Source organism: Arachis duranensis, chromosome 6, assembly GCF_000817695.3.
Source record: "Arachis duranensis cultivar V14167 chromosome 6, aradu.V14167.gnm2.J7QH, whole genome shotgun sequence".
NCBI lineage: Eukaryota > Viridiplantae > Streptophyta > Magnoliopsida > Fabales > Fabaceae > Arachis > Arachis duranensis.
Window position 1 is genome coordinate 99,162,750 of NC_029777.3, and position 25,112 is coordinate 99,187,861.

Here is a 25,112-nt window from a genome sequence, read left to right on the forward strand (position 1 = left end):
AACGAATAAAAAAAATTACTCGTAAAATTGGCATCGCTCTAACAAGGACAAGGCTCATATATTAAATAATAGTTAATAATTAGGAGGGATAAGTTAGAAACACTTAGCTTCTTGTAAGACCATGGCATATTGGAGTTAGGTCGTTACACCTGGAGTATAGAGCGTCACATTGCGACCTTATACCATATAACAGAGTATACATTAACAAATGCATATGCATACACTTGCATGAAAATTAAAATGTACTTGTAAGAACAATGAATAAAAGTGCAAAAAAAACACACCTTTCCCCAAGCTTCCAACACTTGTTTACTATCTACTTCAACACACATCTTTCGAGAATTCCATCCAAAGCCACTACAACCCAACATCTCAGCCACATACATATATTTTTCTTTCAGGTGCTTGTGTTTATTTCTGATGTGCTTCATAGTGAGACCACATCTAGGAAACTTTTCATTCATCTTGTTTGCCAGTTTGAAATGCCCCTGATTTGAATTGACCGACATCGGCCCTCTTGCCTTCAACAACCAATTCTTCCATGAGGACCACAATTGTTCAATTTCTTGTTCAGTCCACTAGCGTGGTGTGGAAGCAATTTGCTGCTAGATAATATAAATGCACAATAATGAAAAAGAGCACCATATAGTATAACTATTTTCAGGATTACATAAGAATCGTTATGCCAATGAGTACAAATTTACTAGCATGAATATAGCAGAATTTTCAACAAATTATAACAAATAATTATCAGCACAATATCAACACACTTCAATATTTTCAATAACATTATAGACGTTTAACATCTTTTGAAACAATTAAAACAAACTCTTATCTAATTGTGTCTTTAATTAGAATACAAGTCATCAAACTGAATTGTACACATACATATGCCACAAGGGAAAAAACTCAAATGAATTCAAATATAATAATAGTCAACGACAATTGCATACATCATAAAACTAGCAAAATAAAAATTCTACGCTTTATGTTCTCCTCTCCATATTTTCCACATTTCAGTTGCTAGGTCTTCACGCCATTGAGTCTACTCGTGGCTACTTTCCACAACATCAATTGTGTCGGCTTCATCAACAATAGTATCATCTCCTATGGGTATGTGTTTCGGTGAAAGAGTTGCATCTTCTTCGGGATCAACATCCATGTTCATACGAATAAAATTTTGTAACAAACAACAAGCGATAATAATGTGGCTTTGAATCCTAATAGGGTAGAATGACGGACTTTGTAGAATCTCCCATCTTTTCTTAAAAAATCCAAAGCACCGCTCAATCACATTCCTAGCTGAAGAGTGCTTCTTATTAAATAACTCTAGATGATTTTGTGGTGCACAGTGACCTTGAACCCATTCATTTAAATGATAGCGAACATTTCTATAAGGAGATAAAAATCTTCTACCATTTGTATAGCTAACATCCACTAAATAATAAGACCGTAAAACGGAAGGATGAAAAATATAAGAAATACATCGTAATTCTTTAATAAATAGTTAAAACTCTTATCAAAAGATTAATTTAGACATACCAACAGGTATTTTCAAGCTATTACGTCGAGTAATTGCATCCCTAAGTACCCTTGAATCAGATGCGATCATTCCCAACCGCTAAGGACATAGACGAAATTCATATTCTGATTGCAAACTCCTAAGACATTGGTGGATATTCTAGATTTCCTTGTCCGATATCTAGATTTATCATTCTTCGGGACAGTGACATCTATGTAAGTTCCATCTAATGCTCCTAGACAACCCTATCAAATGTTAAAAAAAATAGTTATTACACACCAGATAAACTTGACCAGCAAGAATTTGAGCTATATACAAGACCTACCTCAAACCATTTCCATCTGGGATCCACACAATCTTCTGGTACAGGATCTGCCGTTGCAAATAATATACTTTGAACACGCAAAATCGAACACAATACCTTGTGAAAATACCTCCTTATAGTTTCACCAGACCTATAGAACCTTAACTTGTACGCTGTGATTTTTGGTATGGTGAGCTAATATGATTAAGAAAGTAGCTACTTGCTCACCTATGCCAACATGACCATCTTCGTCCAACCCACCCTGAACTTTTAGCAATTCACACAAATTGGCATATGCATTCAAACTCAGTCGTAACTCCCATATGTAATTTCTATCTCCACTCGCCCCAATGATATTATCTAATGCATCTCGCCTTAATGGCAATGTGTTCACTTTTCGACCAATCGAAGAATGACTCCACCTTCTATTCCTAACATACATATATAAAGTTAACAAAAATAATAACATTAACGTGTCAAATTGCATTATCATAATCCAGTAATATCCAACACATAACTTACTTTGCTTGGAACGATCCATCATCACTTCCTAACAAATAATAAAAAGTAAATGCATAAAAATAAATAAATAATAAATATTCGGCACCAAAACATTCAAATAAGCTTTATATAATGTCCATAACAAATCCAAAAGAAGCTGAGCTAGCAACACTAGAGCGGGCTGGGATCGAACTGCCGTCCAATAAATTTAATATCTACTACCCTATAGTTACCATCAAAGTCTTTTTCCACAAACCAATGCTCTAATTATAAAAAACAAAATAAAAAACTTGAATTCAATACTTTAAACTTCCAACTCCACAAAATAAATGATCTATGACCCACACCGAATTCATACTTATATAAAAGCCTTTCAATTTTCTCATTAATATCTCAAAACTTTCAAATTCAGTAAAGACTACAACTTGAATTTCAAATCTAATGCAGTTTTAAGTCTAAACCCATAAATTTTTCGGGTAAAGATGAAAGACACCTAAATTATGTGCTTTTCATAAAATAGTACATTCAAAAAATTGCTTGCTACTCATACAACATAAATAGTTTTCTTACTATTTGAAAATACAAGAAAGGCAACCAAACCATGACAAATATTATTGAGTTATTGGTTGAATCTTTATAAGCATTTCTTATACTAACCCTTACAATAGTGAGATAATAGCTCCAAATATTAACTAAACAACAATAAAACCCAATATTTCTAATTTACTCATCATCCCGCATTAATCCCCAAAACAAATTTCAACATTCACAATACTTCACAGCCTGCCAGAATTATTTGTTCTTTTATTCACGCACCACTATTTTTTTCAAAATAAAATGTATTAAAGTTCATGGTAAAAGAGCAAGGGAAGACAAAATTTGAAAACCTGAGATAATGAAAGAGAGGGATAGCATAATCTCAAACCTTTAGTGGAGTTTTCAAGAATAGAGAAAGGTTAGAGAAGCTCCACAAAAGTAGTCATCAATGAGGAAGCTCCACAGAAGATTTTGAGACTTGTTAGGGTTTGTCAAAGGTAGAAGAAGGAGAAGTCTGGTAAGTTAAAATTTTAATAAGGGTAAAATAGTAAAAGAAAAAATAACTCAGACCAATGTCCATCACTCTTCGTCCGTGTCTCATCATTTCAATGAGACATGAAATACGTGTATTATGTGTGCCCCTGTGCATAAGCGTGTCTTTAATTTTTTGTGTCTCACAAACTAAACAAAAGACACGTTCTACTGTGTCTATGTCTTAGCCTGACATAAACACAAACTAAATGGAGTGTCATGGACAATTTTATGTTGCTTTGTTAAGAATTAAGAGTCGCAGTAACCTCAAGGTTCTAATTCTGGATGAAGACGGCAATCCAAAGTCATCAACAACAAATATCATGTTCAAAGAAGTTTTTAATAATATTTAGGTAAGAAAAATATTATTTTCATTTTAATAACATATTATGATTTACACTTTTGTACAAATATTTAATGTAAATATAACTAATTTATCTATAACTCTACTTTCAGATTTGAGATGAAATATGTAACAGAGAGCACAACATCATATGACAATTGTTTTTCCAATGAGGTTAGTAAGATACTAGGTTATCAATAAATTTTTATTAGCCTTTTGATATAAAATTTAGTGTAAAATTGACATGCTACTATTACAGTTATATATGTTCTTATTTTTTCATGTCTCCTTTCTTATGGTTCAAGAATATTATAGACTTCAAACTGTTCCATTTGCTTTTTACTTTGAATAAAGATAAAACAGCATATTCAGTATGTTTATTATATAATAAACGATGATAGTGTTATACTAAACTCGAGAAATTTATGATTATAAAATATTATTTTTGATTTACCATGTCAAATTTAAATGTAAGCTCGTGCATCTAGTATCCATATTATCACGTGCAACATAGTTGATAATATTGTTCAATACAAGATACACCTCCATAGAATAAATTTCACAAATAAGAGAATCACAACCAACTTTCCACGCAATCATAAGACCATTTCGGACTGCCAATAGCTTATTCCTGAAAACTGAATCAAATGGCAGACGCCTCGAACTACTAGCATCCATGTGCCATAATAATCACGGATAACGCACCCAAAGTCTACTACAAGAGAGTCCAAGAGAACACTAGCATCACAGTTGACCTTAAGAAGTTTTTTCGGAAGGCGGCTGCCACCAAAAATTCTGAACTGCATAATCCTAAAAAATTCTATCATTCTTCACCATTTTCAACTCCTTCGTCAAGGCTTTCGCAAAGCAAGAAAATTTTCTCCTAGGTCATAGCTCATTTGGATTGAAGAAGTCATTACATCTATTCCGCCAAATTCACCAAATTCCAGTAGCCACTACTTCCTCTTTACCATTAATAACGCAAATAATCCAGGATAAAAAATCATAAGCATTAGCACGATCAACAATAGAAGGATTTAAAGAATAACATACATCACGAGTAGTGGAACAATCCCAAAGGCAATGTAACACAGATTCAGGATCATTACCACATTTATTACAAAGGTCACTCACCATTAAACCCCTTTTATGGCGGAAGACATTAATGAGAATGACATCATGAAGCACAAGCCAAAAAAGAAATTTGACCTTTTTCGGAATGAAAAGCTTCTAAAGCCACTTCTAATTCCCATCATCTCTCCATTGAAATTTTATATGCGCAAGCCAATTGTACCCACTTTTGGTAGTATATCTTTTCGAAGCGGTCAGTTTCCAAATCCAATCCGATTTATTCACGCTCCTTTTAGGAGGAAGAATAGCCTGCAAAAACAATTTAATATCCTCAGGAATTAGGGTGGACAAATTTTCAAAATTTCAAGTTCCATCATAGTAAACATCATCCAACTTGAGCAATAAATCAGAAACATGAACAAACGGGAGATAATATGCAAGAATATCTAAAGGACTCCAGAGATCATACCACAAGGATTGAAGTGAATTTTCTATATACCAGCCAGGACCCTCTTTGATGGTCATATAAACTTTGGAGATGCTTTTTCACACAAAAGAACCATATTTAGCTGATCCCTAATCTTTGTTTTGCTTTAAATATCTATAAGAAAGAAGTTGCACTCACAACCGCTCCTTATCCTTCAACATTTGCTAAGTTAATTTACCAATAAGCGCCACATTAGCATACTGCGAATCTCTAACTCCAAGCTCTCCTAGATTCTTGGGAGCCATAGCTTTCTCCCACTTTACTAAAGGAAGAGTTCTGTCATTCGCATTACTTTTTCACAAGAATTGATGCATCATAGAATCAATCTTGTCATGAGTATAAGAAGGGAAAAGGGAAGTTTGTATTTGATAGACCGGAATTGAAGATAGAACCGATTTTACCAAACACAATATCTTGACCTTATTTAGCATGCGCCATTTCCAACTAGCCAATCTAGTACGAATTTTTTCAGTCACTTCTTGAACTGTCTTTCGCGCAGCTCTATCATAATCGATATTCACCCCAAATATGTTCTCAAGTGTTGAGTGAAGTGAAGGCTGGAAACAACAGATAGAATATCCTTCATTCTTTGAGAAATATTTTTAGAACATTGAGCTTTCGACTTAGATAAATTCACCTTAAGTCCAGACACTTTTGTAAAGATGTCCAAAATTTCCATGACTATTTCAACTTAACTCTTGATGGTCTTATAAAAGAGAAGCAAATTGTTAACAACATATAAGATGATAGACTCTAGGTCCTCCTTTAGAACCAGCGGCCGAAATCCAAGAACCACTAGAAACAAGGTGAGAAATAATGCAAGCAAGTATTTTCATATAAATAACAAAAAAGTACGGCGACATTAAATCTCCTTATTTCAGATTTTTTAAAGACTTAAAACTTTGAATCCTTTCTCCATTTCATAAAATGGACAAGAAAAAAAAATACACACAATATATAATAAATCTAACCGTTGTAGTTACAAATTCAAAATTCTTCAATAAATGTTCTAAAAAACACCAATCAACTCTATTATAAATTTTCTCAAAGATTATTATATTATTAATATTATATTAATATTTAATAATAATAAATTTTTTGTTTATAATAAAATTAATTATTTTATAATAAAAATTTTGACTCTAATAAAAAATGTTTAAAATTTGATTATTTGAACGATGGATTAATTTGTTTAAAAAATAAAACACTTATAAATATAGCCGATTACTTTTGTGGTCTAAATTTCTGCTGTTTTATAGACTCTATTTTTTTTTATAAAAATTTTAATATTTTAAAATGAATAAAAACTCAGTCTTAAGTTGAGCTTCCTTTAAAAGAGTTATTTACTTGCTTATTTATTTTTTTTACCATGCTTCCTCTTCCTACACGTTTTCTCTCTCCTACTATCTCACGAGCTTCATTCCACATCCCATTGGGCTTCGATTTCTCTCTCTTTCCCCAGTGATTTCCCCTTCTTTCCACCCCTTGCGTTCATCTCACTATTTCAAATTGCACAATAACCACCCCATAAAAAAGCCCTAGTTTTACACGCACTGAACACACTCTTCAGGTTCTTCACTCTCTTTTTCCAACTAATTCTTTGTTTTTGTTCTCTTCCAATCCATTATTGTTTCTTGGAATTCGGCATATGGGTTGATGATGGTGATTAACTAGGTTGAGTTTCATGTGCGATTGTTTTCGGTGATGATATTGATGATGTGGATCTGCTTCTTTGGTTGCAGGAAAAGTTGAGGAAGGAAAATCCCCCCTTTCTTTTCCTCTTTTTTATTTTTTTTATTTTGTTTTTCTTTTTTTTTTTAACTATTTTTTGGAGGAATTAAGGGTTGGGATATATGTCCTTCAATCAATCAAAATCCGACAAGAGTGACGCTGTGTACCGAAAATCCGGGCGATCCGCCAGCTTCAATCAGCAGCGAGGCTCCTCCGGCGGTGCATACGGCAGGGGCGGCAGCGGTGGCGGTGCCGCACCTTCTCCGTCACTATCCTCGAGCCGCAGGTGAGTTAGGGTTCGTAAATTTGTGTTTTTTGGGGTTTTGGGTTATGATGATAGTGAGCAGAGAGATTTTTTTTATCAATTTTATTCTTTGCTATTTATTGACGAATTGATGTAGATTGGGAAACTAGGTTTGTTATGTGTGGTGTGAGCTTAAAATCAGTTAAACATGTCGGTTGGTGGATGATTTTTCAATAAGAAAAGCTTTGTTTGGTATCTTTGGGAGTGCCCTAGAATCTCGGATCAACTTCCAGATCATTACATTGTTGGTTTTTAAGAAATAGAAGGTAGAAAAATCTTAGTGGCAGGCTGTAGTACATGACATTGTTAATTGGTTGCTGTACTTAAATGGAGTGTCATGCAGATTTGTGGATAAAGTTAGGAGCTTGATTTCTACTTTTTGCAGAACAAATAATCATTCTAGAGGGAATTCTCCTTGTGATGTGAAAGTTTTGCTTTTCCATCTGTTTTTTGTTTTCGTTAGGATTATGTCTTCTTTCATCTTCAAAAAATTCTTCTTTTGATAAAAAAGAATTACAAGAGATGTTATTTTTCTTTTTCTTTCTTTTTAATTTTTTTCTTAAATAATGATATGCTGATAATTTTTTATGACTGCTACTTGTGTTAGTTTTAACAAGAAGTCTAATAATGCACAAGGTGGGCAATCTAGGGTAAACCCTACCGTAGCAAGTTCAACCGAGTCTAGTAGTACTAATGCAAACCGGACCATACCAAATGGTAGCCATGTTCAGCCTCAATTTCATGGTAAGTTTTAGCAATATTCTCCATATTTTACAAAATAAATTTTCTGTAGATATTATGCTCTTATGTTATACAGTAGAATTTGTTTGCATTACATTTTATAATAGCCTCCTAGTTATGTTACATGACTGAGTGTTTAGTAAATGTGATTGTCTTTATGGACATCATTCATCCATGTTGAATAAAAGGAGGATCTGATGCACCAGTTACCAATGCAACTATCAAGTCACCCGAGTCAAATGCCCAGAGAAGCACCAGAGCTATTCCAAAAGCTCCTACTTCTCAACCTCCCACCTTGAGTTCTGATTCAGCTCCTCCGACAACCCCTGCTAAGGGTATGCTATTATCCTTGTTGTTTCATACTTCATATATAGAATGTCTTAATATTTCAGAATTGTAGTTTGGGCCGATAGAAATATAACATGTTGTGAAATGTTATTTTTGACTTCTGAGAGCGATTTGGAATATTGTTTTCCGTCTCAGGAGATGCATCCAAGGCTTTCCCTTTCCAATTTGGATCTATTAGTCCTGGTTTTATTAACGGAATGGCAGTAAGTTTCTTATTTGCTAATTTCTTAATGTAATCGAAACTTTATTTGTGTATTTCGTAAAGCCTGGAATTTCAGGCTGAGTTGATGATATTCTATTTTAATATGCAGATTCCTGCTCGCACAAGCTCAGCTCCACCCAATTTAGATGAGCAGAAGCGTGATCAGGTATGCAACTTATTATTATCTTCTCTTCATTTCCCTGTTATCTGTACTACAATATAATTTACGACAGCTGCTAATCCTTCATAAGGTAAGAGAACCTAATTGTTGACTTCCTTGGTTAGAAATTGTTATTTTCAGAAATGAAATCAGTAAAAGGTGTGCATCTGTAATTTTATACTCCATCTAGTTGAGGTTGAGATTATGGGCTTTACTTTTCTCATGATAATTCACGTATTAGTTTTACTGTGGTGGGTCTAATTCTGTAACTTACAGGCTCGCCATGATTCTTTTAAACCTCCAGCACCAGCACCGGCACCGGCACCGGCACCGGCACCGGCACCGGCACCTCCTGTTCCAAAGCAGCACTCAGTGAGGAAGGATATAGGTAATAATGATCAATCTAATGCTGGAACTCGGGCAAAAAAAGATATGCAGTTGTCATCATTGCCTCCAGGAAGCCAGATGCAGAAACCTTCAGTTGTTCCTTTAAGTGGAATTTCAATGGCAATGCCATATCATCAGCCACAGGCATCTGTACAGTTTGGCAGTCCCAATCCGCAGATTCAGTCTCAGGGTATGCCAACAGCACCTCTACAGATGCCTTTACCAATGCCTTTGCCAATTGGAAATGCTCCACAAGTGCAGCAACAGGTCTTTGTTCCAGGCCTTCAACCACACCAGATGCATCAAGGACTCATGCATCAGAGCCAAAACATGAGTTTTACTCCTCAACTGAGCCCTCAATTGCCCCATCAGTTAGGTAGCATGGGTCTAAGCATTGGCCCACAATATTCCCCACAGCAAGGAGGAAAATTTGCTCCTCGTAAAACTACTCCTGTCAAGATAACTCATCCTGAGACCCATGAGGAGCTTAGGCTTGATAAAAGGGCAGACACATATTCAGATGGTGGGTCATCTGGTGCTAAATCTCATGCTACTGTGCCTTCTCAGTCTCAACCTGCCCAGCCATTTACAGTTTCTCATCCTATTACTTACTATCAACCCAATTCCTATAGTGCAAGTTCTGGCTTTTATCCACCTGCTAGTTCTCTTCCATTAACAAGTAGTCAGATAACTCCAAATTCTCAACCACCAAGGTTTAGTTATGCAGTGAGCCATGGTCAGCAAAATGTTGGTTTCATGAATTCATCATCTCATAATTCGATACCTGTTAATAAAGTTGGCACTCATATCCCTGCCATTACTGAACCACCTGCTCCAGAATTTTCCCACAATGTGCTTAATGCTATCTCACCATCATCAGGAGCAACATCTATGTCTATTAAAGATAGTAGTGGGACTGGTCTTGTGGACTCCTCAGTTGCCAATTCCAATATTTCTAGTGCCCGAAGGAGTCACTCTGCTAGATCTTCAGTAGCATCTGGTGATGCTAACTCCTCTTTGCCACAAAAAGGTTCTGAAATTTGCTCTGAAGTTTCTTTGGAACAGTCTAAGTTATCCAGTGATTCTTCAGTTTTGAACTCACTGCCAAAACAATCTTCTGCATCTACTGAGGTTACAGCTGCTCCTTTGAAGTCTTCCTCCGCTGTGAGTGCTGAGTCTGTTTCAGTTGTGTCTAATGATGAAGAAAAGGGGAAGGAATTTCTCAGTAGGTCAAATTCTTTGAAAGATAATCAGAAGGTACAGAAGAAAGGCGAATTACAACATCAGGTATGTGAAGGATTTTGTTCTCAAGTCATCATTAACTATTTCTGTATTAGTTTGCTTTCTAGTATTGATTTTTTTTCCCCCTAGGTTGCCGTACAATCTCCTACTGTAGCTGATGTCCCTTCCCAAGCTGTTGAGAGATCTTCAGTCATATCTGAAACTGTAGGAACTAAAACAAACCATTCTGCCGCAGTGACCAGTGAAGATGTAGCAGCAGCTACAGCTGCGGATGAAGACATGCTATTAACTCCCTCTGTTAGTATGTCTCATGCTGAAGTGAAAAGCAATGGCACTACAGAACTTTCTGTTTGTGTTTCAGCTGAAGGGCCTGTCGCTCAAACTGGCTATAGTTTGAATAACAATGATGAGCTAGATGAATTTTTGCAAGAGGATAAACTGTCAAAGGATAAAGTTTCAGAAATGGGTGAAAAAACTGAAATATCATCTATTCAAGGTTCCAAACAAGAACATGATGAATCTACAAGCTGTGTTCCAGAATGTGAAAGGACAAGTGATAGTTTAGTCATGTCTACCTGTAGTGCATTGGGTTCTCCTAGAGATGTCTCATTGAGTAGAGATGATATTGCAGTCAATAGTGGAGCTGTTTCCGCAAGTTCTGGCACATTAGACCAGCATTCTGCTGATGTTCCAGAAACAACTTCAAAACATTTGAAAGATAGTTTAGAGATTGCTGAAAGTGTGGTTTCTCTTCCAGCGCCAGGTACTAAGGATAGACCAATTTTGGAGCAAAATAAGGTTAAAACTACTAAGGGGAAAAAGAAAAGGAGAGAGATTCTTCAAAAGGCCGATGCTGCTGGATCAACCTCTGATCTTTATAATGCGTACAAGGGACCTGAGGAAAAGAAGGATGCTGTTGTAAGTGCAGAGAAAGAGGACAGCGTTTCTACTTCTGGAAGTTTAGAGCAGTTTTCTACTGGTGCTGCTCAGCGAGATTGTATAACGAGTGAGCATAAAGCCGAGCTTGATGATTGGGAGGATGCTGCTGACATGTCTGCACCAAAACTTGAAGTTTCAGATCAAACTGAACAGGTTACTGACAGTTGTATAGTTACAATGAAAAGGTACTCTCGAGATTTCCTTTTGAAGTTTGCAGAGCAGTGCACAAATCTTCCTGAAGGATTTGAAATCACAGCTGACATAGCTGAGTCTTTGATGGGTGCCAATGTTAGTAGTTCACGTGATCCACATCCTTCTCCTGGAAGGAATATAGATAGGACTGGTGGGATGTCTAGGATAGATCGGCGTGGAGGTGCTATTACTGAGGAAGACAAGTGGAGCAAAGTTTCCAATGCTTTTCATTCAGGTATGCGTTTGGATGGTATTGGAGGTAATGCAGGATTTCGTCCAGTTCAAGGAGGCAATTTCGGTGTCTTAAGGAATCCTCGCTCACCTCTGCCATATGCTGGAGCTGGAGGGATTCTTTCTGGGCCAATGCAATCCATGGGCAATCTGGGAGGAATGCCAAGAAACAGCTCTGACAGTGACAGGTGGCAGCGTGCTTCTAGCTTCCAGCAAAGGGGTTTGATTCCTTCTCCTCAAAGTCCTTTGCAGATGATGCACAAAGCTGATAAGAAGTATGAGGTCGGTAAAGTGACAGATGCGGAAGAGGCCAAGCAGAGGCAATTGAAAGCTATATTGAATAAGTTAACTCCTCAGAATTTTGAGAAGCTTTTTGAGCAGGTAAAAGCAGTTAACATTGACAATGCAGTAACTCTCACTGGTGTCATCTCACAAATATTTGAGAAGGCTTTGATGGAACCTACCTTCTGTGAAATGTATGCCAATTTCTGTTCACATCTGGCAGCTGATTTGCCTGATTTTAGTGAAGACAATGAGAAGATAACTTTTAAGAGGTTATTATTAAACAAGTGCCAGGAAGAATTTGAGAGGGGTGAAAGAGAACAGGAAGAGGCTGACAAGGCTGATGAAGGTGAGATCAAGCTGTCTAATGAAGAAAGGGAGGAGAAAAGAACCAAAGCAAGAAGACGCATGCTGGGTAATATCAGATTGATAGGAGAACTGTATAAGAAGAGAATGTTGACAGAGAGGATTATGCATGAGTGCATCAGGAAGTTATTGGGTCAGCATCAGGATCCGGATGAAGAAGATATTGAAGCTTTGTGCAAGCTCATGAGTACAATTGGGGAGATGATTGACCATCCCAAAGCCAAGGAGCATATAGATGTGTATTTTGAACGGATGAAATCATTATCAAACAACATGAATTTATCTTCAAGGGTGAGGTTCATGTTGAAAGATGCCATTGATTTAAGAAAGAACAAATGGCAACAAAGGAGGAAAGTTGAAGGTCCAAAGAAGATTGAGGAGGTACATAGAGATGCTACCCAAGAGCGGCAGGCCCAAGCTGGTAGGCTGGGTCGTGGTCTGGGCAATAATCCAGTAAGAAGAAACCCCATGGATTTTGGTCCAAGAGGGGCATCTATGTTACCTTCACCTGTTGCCCAAATGGGTGGAGTACGAGGGTTGCCTACTCAAATTCGCGGATATGGTCCACAGGATGTTCGTATGGATGATAGGCATGAGGCAAGAATCCTATCAGTTCCACTGAGTCAAAGACTTGGTGATGATTCAATTACCTTGGGACCCCAAGGGGGTCTTGCTAGAGGAATGTCCATAAGAGGCTCAACCGCAGTTTCAAGTTCAGGAAGTCTTAATGGTTATAGTAATTTGCCAGAGGGCTCAGCATACAGTTCTAGGGAGGACCATGCTCCAAGATATATTCCAGATAGATTTGGTGCTCCGACCGCTTATGATCAACCCAGTGCTAAAGAGAGAAATATGACTTATGGTAACAGTGACATGAGAAATGCAGATAGGAATTTTGACAGACCTGTTCTAACTTCACCTTCCTCTCAACTGCAAGGGACAGTGGTCTCCCAGAATCCTTCTTCAGAAAGGATTTGGCCAGAAGAACGATTACGAGACATGTCAATGGCTGCAATAAGAGAATATTATAGGTACTGCTTTCTCTTTCTGGTTTTTCATTCCACTTCCTTTTCAATTTTCAGCTTGCAGGCAATTGTATTTGTATTTTTTATTTTTACTCTGAATAGCATGCTTAATATTTTACAAGTTACAATACTTCTAAGAAATATGAACATCAGTATGCTGACATGTCTAGTTTCTTTGTGGGATTTTTTTTGGTTCTCACGTAAAGATTCTACTTCATACTAGTTAGACAAAGTATATATCCCATTTCCCATTTAATGATTTAGATTATTAAAAGAAAATTGATGATTTGTATCAAATTGTTTGTGTCATTTCATCGTGATCTCATTCTGAATGTGTTACAACCTGATTTTTTAATATTATTTGCACAAAATTAAAATTGTTGATTCTTGAATAAAGCTAGTGCAGAAATTGAACTTTAGGTTCTAATGTTAGTAAATGTGGACAAAGTATGTCATTTGTATTTTTAACATTTTTATTTATACTTAATAAATGTACAAGTTGGTGAAGTAGTATTGGATAAGATTCCTCCTCAGCATGCATTAAGGAATGTTTTGGCTGTCAATTGTTACCATTCTTTTAGTAGTTTATATCATGTTAATTAGCTAGGCTTTCTGGGTTCCTGTTTCTTCTTTTATATTTGGGTCATTGGATTCCTCTCACTTTTTTTAAGTGATTATGCTAATGTTATAAGATTTCATGTCCAAAAAATGTTGTTGCTTATATAATCAATTCAAAATTTTTAATGACTTTTAAATTCTTCAATAATTTTAATTTATCCTATAGTATAAAATGAATCTTTGTATGAGTGTATACAGATGCATAAATATATAGTTTAGGATAAATTATACCGATTCATGAAATCCATTGTGAATATGTTTTGGTGATATTGTCATCTTCTAAGCCTTCCTTTTGATGAGGTTAGTGTTATGCTGACAAGAGTGTTAAGTGTTATATTTATAAAATACAAGAGTATTGGGTGTATCATTACCTAAATCTTAGGGAGGATCAATGCATGGTTTTAGAGATAGGAGAGCTGGGTTAAATTTGATCAAATCATAAAGCGAGTAAGTGTGTGAATAGAGATTGAATCCCAATTAAACTGGTTGAATCATTAAACCTCTAAACCAATACCTTAACCGGCTTGAAGTCTAGTCTGGTTTGCTTAATCTTGATATTTAGTGAAAAATTGAACCGAAAGCCTCAGGCTAATCATTGCTATGTATATATAAAACAAAGGGTTGAAAACCTATTTTTAAAACACAGGCCTCTGTGTGAATGAGCACAACCATATTTTTTCTGCTATGAAGAGGCTGCTGCTAGAATAATTTTTAATTTTCTTGCTTTATTATAACATATATAGATATAGTGATGCTAGTTCCTATAACTGATGGATAGATGTTTGTGGTGTAGATTCATTTTATGCATGTAATAATTATTAGGGTGGCAAAACTACCTGCACTATATGTCACAGAAACTTTTTTGGCTAAAGTTGTGTTTCCTGTGAGAATTGTCCAGTCATTTTGTCACACAAATATCTAACAGTAATTTGTTCAATTCAGTGCTAGGGATGAGAAGGAAGTTGTTTTGTGTGTTAAAGATTTGAACAATCCAAGCTTCCATCCTTCCATGGTCTCGATTTGGGTCTCAGACTCTTTCGAGAGAAAGAACACAGAGAGAGATCTTCTGGCTCAGCTACTAGTCAACCTTGTGAAGTCTCAGGATGGTACCTTGAGTCCAGCCCAGCTCATCAAAGGGTTAGTTTTATTTGATGTGTGACTAATGGTAGAGAAAATCCGTTGGTTTGGAAAGAATTTTACTTATTAATCCTTTTTAATGTTGTCTAGGTTTGAATCTGTTCTTAGTACTTTGGAAGATGCGGTTAACGATGCTCCAAAAGCACCGGAGTTTCTTGGCCGCGTATTTGCCAAAGCTATAACAGAGCATGTAGTCTCTTTGAATGAGATTGGACAGTTAATACATGAGGGTGGAGAGGAACCTGGCAGTCTCTTAGAAGCGGGACTCGCAGCTGATGTTCTTGGAAGCACCTTGGAGGCCATACAAATGGAGAAAGGCGATACAGTTTTAAGTGAGATCCGGACAAGCTCAAATTTGCGGTTGGAGACTTTCCGGCCGCCGGAACCTTTGAAATCAAGGAAGTTAGAGAACTTTATTTAGAGGATAGAGATGCTCATAATATCCTGTTGGAATAGAGGGAAAAATTATTTATGCCTAGTGTTTATAGGATGCTCAAATTTGCTGAAAACGTTTTCTCCATCAGGGTTGGTGAAGAGAATTTTGCATATGGTATTTCTGTCAAATATTATTTGTGACATTAATGCAATTATATAACGGGTTCAATCAAGCAGCAGAAATTTTAGGCTGTTAGTTATAGTGTCTGCCAAGTGGGTTTACTTTCTCAATACACGTATCATTCGAGTGTCCATGAAAATATAACGACACATTCATCTGCATCATATTACATGAAGCTCCTTAAACATACCAAATAGGCAGAGACTACCTATATTTTATTATTATATTCATGCCTTGTCTTAGGTGGGACAGCTTGGACATGGTGTCTTAGGCTCTGATTTCGGGATGAAATACCAAGACCGAAGTACAAAGATAGAAAATTAGAGAGACACAAGAAATTGTCTTCATCTTGTTTGGTAAAAGTTAAGATACAAAAACAGGGAAACTTTAAAAGTCAGTTTGTCTTTACTTTCTCTAACAGTACCAAGCTACATAACGTTTTTCTTCTACTATCATTCTTCCAAAATCATAAATTCATAAATCTTGTATCTAACATTTACGTAATCATTAGAAAAAAAAAAGAACAGAAAGTAATTATTAGAAAAAAAAAAAAAGAACAGAAAGAAAAAAGGGGAGAGAGATAGAGAAAGAAGCTAAGAGTGCTAGAAGCGGAGTCGACAGTCGATATGGATTGATGATGGCAGAGTGGTAGCAACGAAGTGCAAAGGCAAAAGAAGGTGATCGAGAGAATTAGAGAGTCCCTGTGACTGTGAGTAGAGACAAGGATGGGAGTAGAGGTACCCATGAAATTTCTGCGAGGGAAGAATTTACTAAAATGCCTTTACCTATATATAAAGTTTATAAATTATCGTGTTAGATATTTAATATTTATATTAAATTATTTTAAATTGTGTTTGAAATTTTAAATTATGCTACCTTATGTTCAACAATGGTAGTGGTGCGGTGTGGTTTTGGTCGAAAAAATGTAAATGGTATAATTAGATTATTGAAAGTTTAAGAGTAAATATTCATTATGATTCTTTACTATTTGTCTGAGAATCAGCGTCCCAATCATTCTAAAATACTACATTAGTCTTCATTCATCAAAGTTATTGGTCAAATTATCTCTCTAACCGGTTACGAGATAGAAACCGAATAACGTGTCAAGTACTCAAGTCACAAGTGTGAGGATCATGAAGAAATGATTTTTAAAAATAGAAACTATTAAACCCCTAATAATTAAAAAAAAATTTGGTAACAAAAAATTTTCAGTCATAATTAATCAAAATTTTCTATAATTTACTTCATTTATATAACTTAATAACAATTTTATTTTTTATCTTACTCTTCTATCAATCCACTCATCATATTTTTATCAGTCTCATTTATTAAAGACATTAATTATAATATCATATTCTTTATTATTAGGCATTCTTGTAATCAATACTTAATAATTTTTTTTTATGATTTAATTTTTATAAGAATACAATAAAGACTAATAATAATTATTATAAAGAACGGTAATGATAATTTGTATTAAATGAATTAATTATAACTGATTTTTTATTTTTGTTAAATCATTTATCATCATTCAATGGAGATACAAAACCTGAAAGCTATCCTAATATGATTTTGTTTTCGTTAATTCAATTATTTTTATTCAAAATTCACAATTCTAATACAATTGCAAGCACAATTAGAAATTAAGAATAGGCCAACAAGGAGTCATCTTTATCATTGCAAATAGTATGTCAATTGAATTCAACCATAATACAGTATTTATGGTAGAAGGTGCTGATGAAGAATTTGAACAGACTCACCCGACGAGTTTATTGTCAGTCAATTTTTTAGAATATGAAAAATCACACTAGTTTTGATGAGGTATGTAATAAACCGATTTTTTTTTGTTTTTATGTGTATTTATAATTATATTGCACTACTATGTTCATACACATAATATTCATACGTTTATATACATAACATCCATAATTACATACAACTAACATCTAAAAATTAAATTCATGTTTATTAGATATTACAACTATACACGTATCATTTTTTAGTTATTACATAAATAACTATTAAGTTAACACAAATATTTTTAAATTTTATCATAATTCAAAAAAATAAAAATTTTTACATGACATTTTTATATTGTAATTATTCTTTGACTACCTAACATTACCCTTTTAAAAATAGGACTAATGAATCCGTCTAGAATAATAAAATTTGTCGTTACACAATGTAGTTAGTTGGCTAGATAGAAACTAACAAAAGAATCAATTAATATACTTATGGTTAATATATATTTTATTAAAGGAAACAATCCGCTACTAGTAACCACACTGGTGTTCTAATAATTCTTTAAAAGGAACATGAATACAAAATTTGAGTTTAAACTTTAAAGCACATATTCGTTAATTACGCCTCTAGAAACTTGAAGGGAGAGGGATTCAAAGAACTCACACTCAAAGTAATGATGGCATCTCTCTTTTGGAATCCACTAAGCTTTCCCTTTTCTTTATATAATTCTTCAGCTCCTTACTTTTCCCACAAAATGCATACACTACGCAACACACAGAATACCATAGCCTACTTAGGACTCCTTTGCCTCTTCCAAAACTTGTTCTTTTCAGGAAACCACCACCAAATCTGTAAGAAGTTTATTTTTTATTTTTTATTTTATATTTTGTGTTGCTTGTTAAATTCCTTCTCTTCATTGTTATTTACATCCCATGTTGGATTTGGAATTCAGTGACAACTCACAAAAAGTAAATGTATTTTATGTGACTTCTGCATGTTAACTTACAGTTTACTTGATTCTTTTTCTTATTAGTATTTTTTTTCAGCTTTCCTAGCGTTGGTCAATTATAAGAGAAAATCATTGATAGGGTGCTTATTAGTTCTTTTAGGGTTAGATAAATTTTTTATATTTGTAAAATTAGGTTCATGATTTTGGTCCGTGGAAAATGTTTCTTGTGGTTTTGGTGCAAAAAGAATTTTAAGAAGTAACTTAGTAAATTGATCCCTACTGTCATACCATTTTTAAATTTGGAGATAACTACTGATGCTTTGAATCATATGTGTGAAGTTGTTTTCTACTTGGGAATTGGGATGATAGTGGGGACTACTTTCACTTAGTTTGGCTTTGGGGAATCTTTGGATCAAAATCACACAAAAAAAGAAACTTACAAGAATGAAAAACATGAATCACTGATTATACAGAAATATGTATATAGAGTTGTTTACATATTTGTACTGAAATACCATTTCAATTGATTAATGAATACACTACTCGAAATCCCAATTTTTGAATCCTTATATCACAAATGAAGAGATGTGTATCACAAATGAAAGATGTGAATCAAATCAATTTCAAGTTAAAGAAATAATTGAATATTTATATTCGCTGATCAATTTATTCACTCCATCCTAGTCTGATAGATCCTCTGAACTGATTAATCGGACGAGAATAAAGATAGAGTCCCATTTTACATGTCAATCTCGACAACAATAAAATTTATTTATAGATCTTTTTTCATGTATTTGTTCTATTATAGAAACTTCTTAAGTAAAAGAAGGAAAACAAATGATGATGATATCTTTTACTAAGGGAATTTGATTGCACAAGAATGTCATTGAAGAAGGGAGCATAACTAGCTCTTTCCTCATGACTCAAAGAGTTTAATGTTTCATCACTAACTTATCACTCATTCATTCCAACTTTCCAATAGTTGAAATTACTTCGTTTGATCCTTTGCTAAAATTTTTGTTAAATCTTAAAAGTGGAACAATTTATTGTGTGTATTAGTGATGTTGATGATTAATCTTGATTCAGAAACATGATCCAGCCTATAATCTTTTTCTGAATTCACTTAAACTTCTTTGTTCCTTACTCCAAAAAGTGTCAGTCTAATGTGTTTTTTCCCCATCCTTTTTCTTAAGTTTTCACCCAAAGAAAAATGGGAGCCATATGCTGTTGTGGAAGAAAGCCAAGCAAGGGGAACAGCCTGGATAGAAAGCTTGAAAGGAAAATAATTGAAATGAGGAAAAACAAATTTGGAAAATCCAAATTGAAATCTATTGATAGCGTAGTTATGCTGTTCCCTATGTTTAGGGAGAAACTGAAAACATTAAGAGGAATGTTTGAACAGTATGGTAAATTCCAACAACTTTCTAACTCTCTTTTCTTTATAAGTCGCACCTGTCAGCAACGCAATACAAAACTAACATAGTTTATGTTGGTTCACAGACGAGGACTCGAATGGATATATAGACCCCAATGAACTCAAAAGGTTCTTAGAACATCAGCAATTTCATCTTCAAGAGGAGGAGTTTGAGACCCTTTTCCGTTATTGTGATATTGATGGAAGCAAAGGCATACAATTTAACGAATTTATTGTTCTTGTTTGCCTCATCCATCTCCTACAAGAACAAGCATCCTTTGATAGTGTAATTGTCAGAAACTTACTATGTTTTCTTGATCTTGAAACTGATGTATGACGATTTCATTGTTTCTGTCTCAGTCATCAAAGGCAGAGTTAGCAAACCTTGGAGAAGTATTTGATACTATGATTGAAGTCTTTCTGTTTTTCGATAAGAATGCCGATGGGAAGATTAACAAGAAGGATATGGTGAAGACACTAAATGACACTTACCCTTTGGAGAAATCTCCATCACACATCACTGAAAAACGATTCAGTAATGTTTCCTTCTATGCTCCTTCTTCGTTGTTTCGTGTTCTTTTTGCCATTGTTATTGTTATTGTTATTGTTATTACCTGCTTTGACATCCCTTTTTGGTTGTCTTCTCATCCTTGCAGAAGAAATGGACTGGGACAATAATGGACAAGTCACTATCAGGGAGTTCCTCTTCGGTTTCATCAAATGGGTTGGAATTGATGCAGATGAATAGATGCATGATGCATTGTGTAAGAACAGATATACTTCTAAGAGGATTGCTTTAATTTCTATCATGCTGAATGTTTGAGTGTAAAGTTTTTCATTTTCTTAAAAGTGTGCTGGATAGATACAGAATTTGATTGTGGCAATGAATCAAGAAAAAAAGGAAAAGAAAAAGAAAAAGGATATGTATAGATAGATATATATAGTCTGAGTCCTGCTTCATCACAAAGTAACACTGATACATCAAACTTTCTGTTATATACAACCTTCATAGACAATAAACTTACAGAATAGATAAAACATGGAGAGACAAAGAAGAAAATGTATGTTTTACAAAATTTACTTTCCATTTTGGTTGCTCCATTGTGTTCTGTAACTTCTTACTGTATTCCTAGAGCTTGGATTCTCCTAATGAGTGACAAAGAAATTGCATTTCTTTCTCTCCATTCTTCCCTGCTCTCTTTGTTCGGTTCGACGAGTAAGCTGTCCTTGCCATCAAGGATGCTTACAATTTGCCTCATGCTTGGCCTTAATTGTGGGTCACAGCGGGTGCATGCGATTCCCAGTCTTATCAATCTCAGCAGTTCTTTCTCATTGTACTCTCCATTGAGTCTTTTGTCTGCTAATTCCTTCAATGGCCTTTTTCGCATCTCGAATTCATGAACTTTCTTCACCAACAGAACCTCCGGCTGCCTAAAGTCTACTGCCATCTGTCCACTTACAACTTCAAGAACCACAACTCCGAAACTGTAAACATCAGCTGCGGGCGTTGCTTCGCCGGATTCCACGTATTCTGGTGACATGTAGCCAAAAATGCCGCGAGCCGATTTGCTAGTGTCTGTGATTACATGGTGGCCGTGTTCATTCCTTGACAAAAACTCAGCAAGAGCAAAACAACCAAGTCTGGGATTCATATCTTGCTCAAGAATGATAGCTGAAGAGGTAATGTTTCTATGAATGACTTGCTCATCCCATTCCTCATGTAGATACAGAACTGCACAAGCAAGGGTTTTCGATATGTAATACCTGTGATGCCACTGAAGGACAGAAGAATCTCCGGATCTATGATTGTTATGACGGAGAAGCATTTGACTCAGAATTCTTCTAGCTGAGTAGTCATACACAACAAGCATCTCGCCTTGCTCGGTGCACCATCCTCGAAGCTGCACCAAATTCCTGTGGCGAAGCCTTCCTAGATTCCGGAGTTCATTGGAGAATCTGTCACGCAACGCAGGGCAAGTTTTCATCCCGAGGCGTTTCACTAAAACATGGCAATTGTCATGTAGGATTCCATGATAAGCAGTTCCAAAGTCTAGCTCTGCCACCCTCCTTGAATCTGAAAAATTGTCTGTAGCTGAAACGATTTCCTTGAATGATATTTCCCTTGGCGTCTCCAGCACAGGAAATCGCCGCTGCTGATTGGTGCTCCTTGAAGACATGGTCTCACTGTTTCTGTTTTCAGCGGTTATGAATACGGTTTCCCCTGCCGCTGTGTGATAGTTATTCTCGGTAGCAAAGCTGTTGCCGCTTGCGCTGCTATGACTAGTCTCCGATGCGGATGACAAAGAGATGTATAGAGGGTGAGATTGAAACGAAGGGAGGGCTGGCAACTTGCATGACACGTCGGAAAGTGCTTCCACAGTCCATTTCATGCTGGGACGCAGCTGCGGTTCTTGGAGAGTGCAGAGAAGAGCAATGTGAATGAGATGCTGCATCTCTGAAAGCTTGTAGGAACCATCTGGAAGCCTTGTATCCCCTGCTTCCAGAAGCTTCCCTACATCGGAGAGTCTTCTCATCCAATCAAGCAAAATAATTTCATCATCTGGATAAGCCAGGTCTATGGCTCTCCTTCCAGAAGCCACTTCTAGAAGAACTATTCCGAAGCTGAACACATCGGATTTCGAAGTAGCATTGCCTGCTTTCTGCAAGCTTTCAGGGGGGAGATACCCAATCGTTCCTCCGATTCTCGACGTGTCTCCCAAACGGAAATTGTCAATTCTTGTTGATATTTTTCTCGGCTTGAACTCAAGCTCATGTTCTAGCCACCTTGCCATGCCAAAGTCACCTAGTTTGGCATTGAAATGCGAATCAAGCATCACATTGCTGGTCTTCACATCCCTATGAATGATTTGAGTTTCCAATTGTTCATGGAGATAATGCAATGCCGCCGCTAAACCTTTCACAATTTTCACTCTGTGTTCCCAATCAAGAAGCTCAATCTTCGAATTCTCCAGCTTCCGGAAGAGTATACGGTCAAGGCTGCTGTTAGGCATGTAGTCATATACAAGATGCAACTGGTCTTCATGAACACACCATCCTCTAAGCCTCACAAGATTCTTGTGGCGAAGATCCGCAACCGCCGTTAACTCTGCTTCAAAACTCTTCTCAAATTGCTTCCCTTTCCCCGCCAAGCAGCATTTAACGGCTACAACAGTTCCGTCACTCGGCAAAACCGCCTTGTAAACTTTTCCGAACCCTCCACTTCCAAGAACTTGCTCTTCGCTGAAACCTTTGGACCCTATGAAGAGCTCTGCATAGCTGAAAATCCTGGGGTTGTCCCTCCCTATCTTGGCTGAAACTTGCACCCCGTCCATGTCGTGAAACGCGCCGCCGCCGGAACACTTCTCTTTCTTCACTCCATGCTTGCAAATTGTCCACCCTTTTAAGCCGTATAACTTCCTCAAAGAATCTTGGAGCAAAGAAACTACTTGCCTCCCACAACCTCTATGATGATGAGGAGCCTTGACTTGTTTCTTTGGTAGTTGGAAAGGCTTCTGATCAGGTTGATCCATTTCACCGGAATTTGGTGGAAGAACAATGCAGAGGTGATTGAGCTGCATGGCTATGGTTTTTTGGAGGGAGCTATGGATATGGAAATGGAGTTGAAAGATATATAAGAAAATAGGCCCTTTTTGGTATATTGATTATGACGGCGTTGTTGTTTTCTCATCGTGGTGGTTGGGAATATTTTTCAACGCGTTTAGCTTATCCCCGTTGAAATGAATGCAGCTATCTCAGAAGTTGGAAGTTGGAGCCTACCTACTAGAAATATGTTTTAAATATACAAATATATTATGTTTGTGTGAATTTTTTTAATATTAAATTATGGAATGTTATTTTGATTTAATAAAATTATAAATATTATTTTAAATTAAATCGTTATTAACAATTTCGGTGTATTTGTATACATTCATATATGTTATTTCATATATTTTTAATAAAATAATTTTTTATTAAAATATGTTTCGTGGAAAATAATAAATCTATTAGTAGAATAATCAATTTTTTTATTGTCAAAATATTTTTTTATTTAGTCTACTTAAATATTTTTAATAACTCTTTCTTGCTATTATTATTCTATTTCATAATCTCCAAAATAAATTTTTCAAAATATTTTAAAATATATACTCAAAATCTGTTTATTAGGTATATATTTCAATATATCATAATTAATAAAATTTATTTATAATTTTATACTATCATATATATTTTGTTTGTATTATACATTTCAATATATTTTCTATACTATAGAACACTATCTATTTAAAAATATCAGCAAACAAATAATTTCTCTCTCAAAATCCATATAATCTGTTTAGAAGAAACATCCGCACCAATAAGATGAGAAACTCATTAACTTACTACTTTAAGATTTTAAGTTAGATGTGGCGTTTTCTCATCTTATGTTCTTTCACTTGATTCTTCCCCGAAATTTTTCTAGTGGTTGAGAGCTGCCGATGATTAATCGGTCTGGTGGTTTTAAGGAGTATTCAAGGTGAAGCATCGAAAGTCTTCCTGGCAAAAGTGGTCTGGGAGGCGTGTCCCGACGGTATTTTGCGACGATGTGATGGACGAATACTCATATGTGGTGGAAGAGCTAGATGAAAGTTGATGCTTGATGTGGAAGCTCACATTTGAGGAGAAGATTGTTAGTGTTGCAAGTGTGAGGAGTGTATGAAGTTAGTCCCACATCAAAGAATGAGAGACCTATTAACTCACTACTTTAAGGTTTTGAGTTGGATGTGGTGTCTTCTTATCTTATATTTTCTCACTTGATTCCTCCCTAAAATTTCTCCAGTGGTCAAGAACTCTCCACTGTTAATGATATTAAATTACATACAAATTACAAATATTTTTACACACGAGTCTTTAAATTTAACATTAATTTAGCTCTTTGCACAATGTATGAGTTTTAGTCTAGTCGAAAATAGTTTATAAAAGTTTATAAGACAGAGAAATGTTAGACATTAATTAAAACTTATCAAATTTATCATGTCACCCTTTTTTTATTAAAATATAAAAGGTGTTTTTCATAAGCATGTGATTGACGAATGGTATTAATATTATAATAGTTAAGGAGGTCTATTACACGTATAAATTCTTTTATATATAAATTTATATAAGTTGGCACAAATTCAATAAAAAGAACTTTTAATTTAGATTAGATATAAATACACATTTTTTCAATACTTGAATAATGTAAAAACTATTATAACAAAAGATTCTTCTTC

At 35.4% G+C, this 25,112-nt stretch overlaps 3 protein-coding genes and 1 pseudogene across 4 annotated transcripts; 2 read left to right on the forward strand and 2 right to left on the reverse strand.

Annotated features, from left to right (window-relative positions):
- Window positions 1–1,045: 1,045 nt before the first annotated feature.
- Window positions 1,046–5,541, reverse strand: LOC110273056 (uncharacterized; annotated as a pseudogene).
- A 1,122-nt stretch (window positions 5,542–6,663) lies between these two features.
- Window positions 6,664–15,836, forward strand: LOC107495043 (eukaryotic translation initiation factor 4G). 2 transcript variants are annotated; one of them, XM_016116101.3, is made up of 10 exons: window positions 6,664–6,866; window positions 7,039–7,313; window positions 7,939–8,075; window positions 8,261–8,407; window positions 8,556–8,623; window positions 8,732–8,788; window positions 9,059–10,456; window positions 10,541–13,452; window positions 15,007–15,201; window positions 15,292–15,836. In XM_016116101.3, the coding sequence occupies exons 2-10, from the start codon at window positions 7,150–7,152 to the stop codon at window positions 15,620–15,622; spliced, it is 5,409 nt and encodes a 1,802-aa protein (XP_015971587.1). In that variant the 5' UTR covers window positions 6,664–6,866; window positions 7,039–7,149; the 3' UTR covers window positions 15,623–15,836. The 2 variants fall into 2 exon arrangements, with proteins under 2 accessions (XP_015971587.1, XP_015971588.1); XM_016116102.3 differs by having other exon boundaries at window positions 8,279–8,407.
- Window positions 15,837–18,096: 2,260 nt separating this feature from the next.
- Window positions 18,097–20,669, forward strand: LOC107495047 (probable calcium-binding protein CML22). Its single transcript, XM_016116106.3, has 5 exons — window positions 18,097–18,351; window positions 19,643–19,855; window positions 19,950–20,149; window positions 20,224–20,398; window positions 20,520–20,669. Exons 1-5 carry the CDS (start codon window positions 18,174–18,176, stop codon window positions 20,609–20,611), a joined length of 858 nt encoding a protein of 285 aa, XP_015971592.1. The 5' UTR covers window positions 18,097–18,173; the 3' UTR covers window positions 20,612–20,669.
- Window positions 20,670–20,765: 96 nt separating this feature from the next.
- On the reverse strand, window positions 20,766–23,593 carry LOC107495046 (receptor like protein kinase S.2). The gene has a single exon (XM_016116105.3). It carries the CDS (start codon window positions 23,439–23,441, stop codon window positions 20,982–20,984), a length of 2,460 nt encoding a protein of 819 aa, XP_015971591.1. The 5' UTR covers window positions 23,442–23,593; the 3' UTR covers window positions 20,766–20,981.
- Between the last annotated feature and the right edge of the window lie 1,519 nt (window positions 23,594–25,112).

What these genes read in the sequence shown, in the direction of transcription:
- LOC107495043 (XM_016116101.3), top strand. Translation starts at nt 7,150, where the DNA reads ATGTCCTTCAATCAATCAAAATCCGACAAGAGTGACGCTGTGTACCGA. An exon ending in GTTTTATTAACGGAATGGCA is followed by an intron (nt 8,624 to 8,731) that starts GTAAGTTTCTTA and finishes TTTAATATGCAG; the next exon opens with ATTCCTGCTCGCACAAGCTC. An exon ending in AAGGCGAATTACAACATCAG is followed by an intron (nt 10,457 to 10,540) that starts GTATGTGAAGGA and finishes TTTTCCCCCTAG; the next exon opens with GTTGCCGTACAATCTCCTAC.
- LOC107495047 (XM_016116106.3), top strand. Translation starts at nt 18,174, where the DNA reads ATGATGGCATCTCTCTTTTGGAATCCACTAAGCTTTCCCTTTTCTTTA. An exon ending in AGGAAACCACCACCAAATCT is followed by an intron (nt 18,352 to 19,642) that starts GTAAGAAGTTTA and finishes CTTTTTCTTAAG; the next exon opens with TTTTCACCCAAAGAAAAATG. An exon ending in CATCACTGAAAAACGATTCA is followed by an intron (nt 20,399 to 20,519) that starts GTAATGTTTCCT and finishes TCATCCTTGCAG; the next exon opens with AAGAAATGGACTGGGACAAT.
- LOC107495046 (XM_016116105.3), bottom strand. Translation starts at nt 23,441, where the DNA reads ATGCAGCTCAATCACCTCTGCATTGTTCTTCCACCAAATTCCGGTGAA.